Here is a 6,749-nt window from a genome sequence, read left to right as displayed (position 1 = left end):
CTCTCTCTCCCCCCCTCCTCTCCCTCTCTCTCCCTCCCCTCCCCCCCCCGGGGGTGATGAGTTGACAGGATCAGTCACTGAGGCCGGTTCCCGGGTCACAGGCTCCGTGTCCCCCTTCACCCCCACCCCCCGCGCTCACCCTGACCCTCTCTCCCCCTTCACCCCCTTTCCCATCCATATCGCTCTCTCTCCCTCCTTCCCCGTTTCTTTCTTTCTTTCTCTCGCTCTCACCATTTTCCTCTCCGCGTCGGCGTCGCTCTCTAATGACGTCAGGCGGCGGCGCTCGGACGGTGGCCGAGCTGCGGGAACGCGTTACTGCCTCCCAGGAACTCGAAACCTGCAGCTCCCAGCCCCACAGACAGAGAGGGAGAGAGAGACTAAATAACACTGTGCAAATCTATCCACAGAGAGAGAGAGAGGGAGGGAGAGACTAAATAACACTGTGCAAATCTATCCACAGAGAGAGAGAGACTAAATAACACTGTGCAAATCTATCCACAGAGAGAGAGAGACTAAATAACACTGTGCAAATCTATCCACAGAGAGAGAGAGAGGGAGGGAGAGACTAAATAACACTGTGCAAATCTATCCACAGAGAGAGAGGGAGGGAGAGAGAGAGACTAAATAACACTGTGCAAATCTATCCACAGAGAGAGAGAGAGGGAGGGAGAGACTAAATAACACTGTGCAAATCTATCCACAGAGAGAGAGGGAGACTAAATAACACTGTGCAAATCTATCCACAGAGAGAGAGAGAGAGGGAGGGAGAGACTAAATAACACTGTGCAAATCTATCCACAGAGAGAGAGGGAGACTAAATAACACTGTGCAAATCTATCCACAGAGAGAGAGAGAGAGAGGGAGGGAGAGACTAAATAACACTGTGCAAATCTATCCACAGAGAGAGAGGGAGAGAGAGACTAAATAACACTGTGCAAATCTATCCACAGAGAGAGAGGGAGGGAGAGACTAAATAACACTGTGCAAATCTATCCACAGCACCAGCCCCACAGAGAGAGAGAGAGGGAGGGAGGGAGAGACTAAATAACATTGTGCAAATATATCCAAACCATTAGACACAGAGGGAGATAAAAGCAAGGGCTGCAGATGCTGGAAACCAGATTCTAGACTAGAGTGGTGCTAGAAAAGCACAGCAGTTCAGGCAGCATCTGAGGAGCAGGGAAATCTCTAAATATCTCCCTGCAAATAAATCTGTACCACAAGCATCTGTTTAATCATTCTTTTACACCTTGAAATCACAAAGCAAATCTTCCCTACCAAACCAGAAGCAGAAATAGGTGAAGGATAAAATAAATAGTTTGTGTTCCAGTAACACCTTTCACCTACCAGGGTTTTGCCAAAGTACTTGTAAGTGAATGAAACTTTTTTCTGAAGGGTAGTCACTCAGGGGGGAAAGGCCTGAAACATTAGCAGTTTAGTTTATTACTTACACAATAGACAGGTCATAGAAATGAAGTCCTGAAGGGTTTAGAAGCAAGTGTGGGAAAAGCTGCAGAAACAGAAGATGCACATTCTTCAAAACTGTTGAATGGATGAATTTAAGGGAGATGTGTACATGTGCTATGTCAGCAGTTTGTTTAAAAGTCTCATGAAGAGACATTAACCGAACAAGAGTGAATATGCAGATACTGCCAGATCTGCTGAGTATCTCTTGCACTTTCTGTTTTTATTTTGGATTTCCAGCATCTGCAATATTTTGCTTTTATTTGGATGTCATTGGCCAGACCAAGTTTCTGTAATAAAGGTCATAGTTTTGTCCATTTGAGAGGTGTTGCCAATGGAACCTTGCTGTGTGTTCAAGTGTATATTCAGGTAGTAACACTGCTGCTATTCTGTGCCTATGGGAAAGACTGTGGATGTAGTCACTGCAATTATTTGACGTGGAAGTTGCTGCAATCAATTTTCAAACATATAAGACATAGGAGCAAAAATTAGGCCATTCAGCCCATCGAGTCAGCTCCGCCATTCAATCATGACTGATAACCTTCTCAATCAGTGGTGCTGGAAGAGCACAGCAGTTTTTACCTCCTTGATGATAACCTTCTCATCCCATTCTCCCTCCTTCACCCTGTAACCTTTGATCCCTTTTACAATCAAGAACCTATCTATCTCAGTCTTAAATATCCTCAATGACCTGGCCTCCACAGCCTTCTGTGGCAAAGAACTCCACTCTGTGGCTGAAGAAGTTTTTCCTTATCTCCATTCTCCTTCCTTTTACTCTAAGGCTGTGCCCTCAGGTCCTAGTCTCTCCCGACAATGGAAACATCTTCCCAACATCCACTCTGTCCAGGACATTCAGTATTCTGAAAAATTCAATTAGATCCCCCCCCCCCACCATCCTTCGAAAGTCCATCGAGTGTAAACCCAGAGTCCTCAAACATTCCTCATAATTTAAGTTTTTCATTCCGGGGACCATTCTCGAGAACCTCCTCTGAGCATGCTCCAGGGCTAATGCATCCTTCCTGAGATATGGGACCCAAAACTGTGGACAATATTCCAAATGTGGTCTGACCAGAGCCTTATAGAGCCACAAAAGTACATCCCTGATTTTATATTCAAGTCCTGTCAGAACAAATGCCATCATTGCACCTTGCCTTCCTAACTACTGTCTCATCCTGCAAGTTTACTTGAGAGAATCTTTGCACTTCAGACTTCTGAATTTTCTCCCCATTTAGAAAATAGTCTATGCCTCTATTCTTCCTACTAAAATGCAAATTTCCCAAGTTGTATTCCATCTGGCACATCTTTGCCCACTCTCCTCACCTGTCCAAATCCTTCTGCAGCCTCCTCACCTCCTAAATGCTACCTGTTCCTCTACCTATCTCTGTATCATCTGCAAACGTAGCCAGCATGCCCTCAGTTCCTTCATCTAGATCGTTAATGTATAAAGTGAAACGTTGTGATCCCAACACTGAGCGTTATGGAACACCATTTGTCACCGGCTGCCTTCCTGAGAAGGACCATTTTATCCACACTTTTTGCTTTCTGTCAGACGGGAGAAAGTGAGGACTGCAGATGATGGAGCTCAGAGTCAAAACGTGTGGTGCGGGAAAAGCACAGCCAGTCAGGCAGCATCCGAGGAGCAGGAGGTGAAGATTCCTGATAAAGAGTTTCTGCCAGACAGTCAAACTTCTATACATGCTAGCACTTTGCTTCTGACACCATGGGCTCTTATCTTACTCAGCAGCCTCCTATGCTGCACCTTGTCAAACGCCTTCTTGAAATCCAAGTAGATAAGATCTATTGGCTCTCCTTGGTCTAACCTGCTTGTTACTTTCCCAAAGAATTCTAGCAGATTTGTCAGGCATGACCTCCCCTTGATGAAACCAGGCTGACTTTGCCCTACTTTACTGCACACAGCAGTAGGACAGGAGCAGGAATAGGCCAGTCAGTCCCTTGAAGCAATTCTGCCATTCAATAGGGATTCAGTTCCTGCTTATCTCTGATAACATTTCATCTCCTTGCTTGACAAGTTCCTATCCAACTCGGACTCAACATATTTAAGAACTCAGCTTCCAATTTTCAACGAAGGAAGTTCCAGAGACATAGGATCCTGTGTGAGAAAATACTTTCGTCGTATTTGTTATCTTTTTTAAGGACAAATTCCAGAGATTGCAAGATACTGAAGGACTAGCTGTGGCTTTAAGAGGTGTATTTTGTCCTGGTTTCTTTTAAGAGAGAGATTGAACGAGAGGCGGTGAACTGGCTGTGATAACGTTAACAGCTTGTGAGGCCTTGGGGTTCTTTTTTAAACATTGGAACAACAGAAGCAGCCTGGCTGAGTGTGGCTAGCTCTCACAGACAAGGATTTCTAGTCCTTTTTAGCTTTTAGGTTCAGCTGAGGCTGCTGGAATCCTGAAGAAATGGAAGCTATTTTTCCTCACCCGGTTACAGCTAGAAGCTGAGGTTTCTCTTCCTACCATGGGCATTGCATGTAAGAAAATCTGACTTTTGAATTTGCCTTTTTTGCCAAAGGGTGTGTTTATGGAATGTTACTATATTGGAGCAGTTACTTAGTTATGATTACGACATCTATTATTCTGTTAGGTTTTCTAATAAACAGAAATTGCTGGAAAAGTTCGGCAGGTCTGTCAGCATCTGTGAAGAGACATCAGAGTGACTGAGTTGTTCTGAAGAAGGATCACTGGACTTGAAACATGAACTCTGATAACTCTGGGGTGGCAAAGTGGCTCAGTGGTTAGTACTGCTGCCTCATAACCCCAGGGATTCGTGTTCAATTCCAGCTTTGGCTAACTGTGTGGAGTTTGCACGTTCTCCCCATGTCTGCGTAGGTTTCCTCTAGGAAAGGTGTGCAGATTAGGTGAATTGGACATGCTAAATTGCCTATAGTGTTCAGGGATGCTTAGGCTAGATGTATTAGTCAAGGGTAAATAGAGTCATAGTGATGTACAGCACGGAAACAGACCCTTTGGTCCATGCCAACCAGATATCCCAACCCAATCTAATCCCACCTGCCAGTACCCAGCCCATATCCCTCCAAACCCTCCCTATTCATATACCCATCCAAATGCCTCTTAAATGTTGCAATTATACCAGCCTCCACCACAGCCTCTGGCAGCTCATTCCATACACGTACCACCCTCTGTGTGAAAAAGTTGCCCCTTAGGTCTCTTTTATATCTTTCCCCTCTCACCCTAAACCTATGCCCTCTAGTTCTGGAGTCCACTCACCCCAAATACCTTGTCTATTTACCCTATCCATGCCCCTCATCATTTTGTAAATCTCTATGAGGTCACCCCTCAGCCTCCGACACTCCAGGGAAAACAGCCTCAGCCTGTTCAGCCTCTCCCTGTAGCTCAGATCCTCCAACGCTGGCAACATTTTGTAAATCTTTTCTGAACCCTTTCAAGTTTCACAACATCTTTCCGATAGGAAGGAGACCAGAAATGCATGCAATATTCCAACAGTAGCCTAACCAATGTCCTGTACAGCCGCAACATGACCTCCCAACTCCTGTACTCAATACTCTGACCAATAAAGGAAAGCATACCAAACGTCTTCTTCACTATCCTATCTACCTGCGACTCAACTTTCAAGGAGTTATGAACCTGCACTCCAAGGTCTCTTTGTTCAGCAACACTTCCTTGGACCTTACCATTAAGTGTATAAGTCCTGCTAAGATTTACTTTCCCAAAATGCAGCACCTCACATTTATCTGAATTAAACTCCATCTGCCACTTCTCAGCCCATTGACCTGTTGTAATCTGAGGTAACCCTCTTCGCTGTCCACTACATCTCCAATTTTGGTGTCATAGAGTCATAGAGATGTACAGTATGGAAACAGACCCTTCGGTCCAACCCGTCCATGCCGACTAGATATTCTAACCCAATCTAATCTCACCTGCCAGCACCCGGCTCATATCCCTCCAAACTCTTCCTATCCATATACCCATCCAAATGCCTCTTAATGTTGCAATTGTACCAGCCTCCACCACTTCCTCTGGCAGCTCATTCTATACACGTACCACCCTCTGTGTGAAAAAGTTGCCCCTTAGGTCTCTTTTATATCTTTCCCCTCTCACCCTAAACCTATGCCCTCTAGTTCTGGACTCCTCGACCCGAGGGAAAATACTTTGTCTATTTATCCTATCCATGCTCTTCATAATTTTGTAAACCTCGGTAAGGTCATCCCTCAGCCTCCGACGCTCCAGGGAAAAAAGCCCCAGCCTGTTCAGTCTCTCCCTGTAGCTCTCAGATCATCTGCAAACTTACTAACTATACCTCTTATGCTCGCATCCAAATTATTTATGTAAATGACAAAAAGTAGAGGACCCAGCACCGATCCTTGTGACACTCCACTGGTCACAGGCCTCCAGTCTGAAAAACAACCTTCCACCACCACCCTCTGTCTTCTACCTTTGAAACAGTTCTAAATCCAAATGGCTAGTTCTCCCTTTATTTCGTGAGATCTAACCTTGCTAATCAGTCTCCATGGGGAACCTTGTCGAACACCTTACTGAAGTCCATATAGATCACATCTACTGCTCTGCCCTCATCAAGCTTCTTTGTTACTTCTTCAAAAATCTCAATCAAGTTTGTGAGACATGATTTCCCACGCACAAAGCCATGTTGACTATCCCTAATCAGTCCTTGCCTTTCCAAATACATGTACATCCTGTCCCTCAGGATTCCCTCCAACAACTTGCCCACCACCGAGGTCAGGCTCACCGGTCTACAGTTCCCTGGCTTGTCCTTACCGCCCTTCTTAAACAGTGGCACTACGTTTGCCAACTTCAAGTCTTCTGGCACCTCACCTGTGACTATCGATGATACAAATATCTCAGCAAGAGGCCCAGCAATCAGTTCTCTAGCTTCCCACAGAGTTCTCAGGTACACCTGATCAGGTCCTGGGGATTTATCCACTTTAACCATTTCAAGACATCCAGCAGTTTCTCTTCTGTCATCTGGACATTTTGCAAGATGTCACTATCTATTTCCCTACAGTCTGTATCTTCTATATCCTTTTCCACAGTAAATACTGATGCAAAATATTCATTTAGTATATCCCCCATTTTCTGCGACTCCACACAAAGGCCGCCTTGCTGATCTTTGAGGGGCCCTATTCTCTCCCTAGTTACCCTTTTGTCCTTAATATATTTGTAAAAACCCTTTGGATTCTCCTTAATTCTATTTGCCTAAGCTACCTCATGTCCCCGTTTTGCCCTCCTGATTTCATTCTTAAATATACTCCTAATTCCCTTGTACTC

At 45.0% G+C, this 6,749-nt stretch overlaps 1 protein-coding gene across 1 annotated transcript in view; it reads right to left on the bottom strand.

Annotated features, from left to right (window-relative positions):
- The window catches only part of LOC132818424 (26S proteasome regulatory subunit 4), a 20,265-nt gene extending 19,997 nt beyond the window's left edge, over positions 1-268 (bottom strand). Inside the window, exon 1 of the mRNA XM_060829460.1 lies at positions 232-268. Coding sequence (XP_060685443.1) covers positions 232-234 — 3 coding nt within the window. The 5' untranslated portion in view covers positions 235-268. The remainder of the gene's footprint in view (positions 1-231) is intronic.
- Between the last annotated feature and the right edge of the window lie 6,481 nt (positions 269-6,749).

Source organism: Hemiscyllium ocellatum, chromosome 8 (assembly GCF_020745735.1).
Source record: "Hemiscyllium ocellatum isolate sHemOce1 chromosome 8, sHemOce1.pat.X.cur, whole genome shotgun sequence".
Taxonomy (NCBI): Eukaryota; Metazoa; Chordata; class Chondrichthyes; order Orectolobiformes; family Hemiscylliidae; genus Hemiscyllium; species Hemiscyllium ocellatum.
Note: the sequence above shows the minus strand (reverse complement) of the source record. Positions and strands in the feature narration are given on the sequence as shown.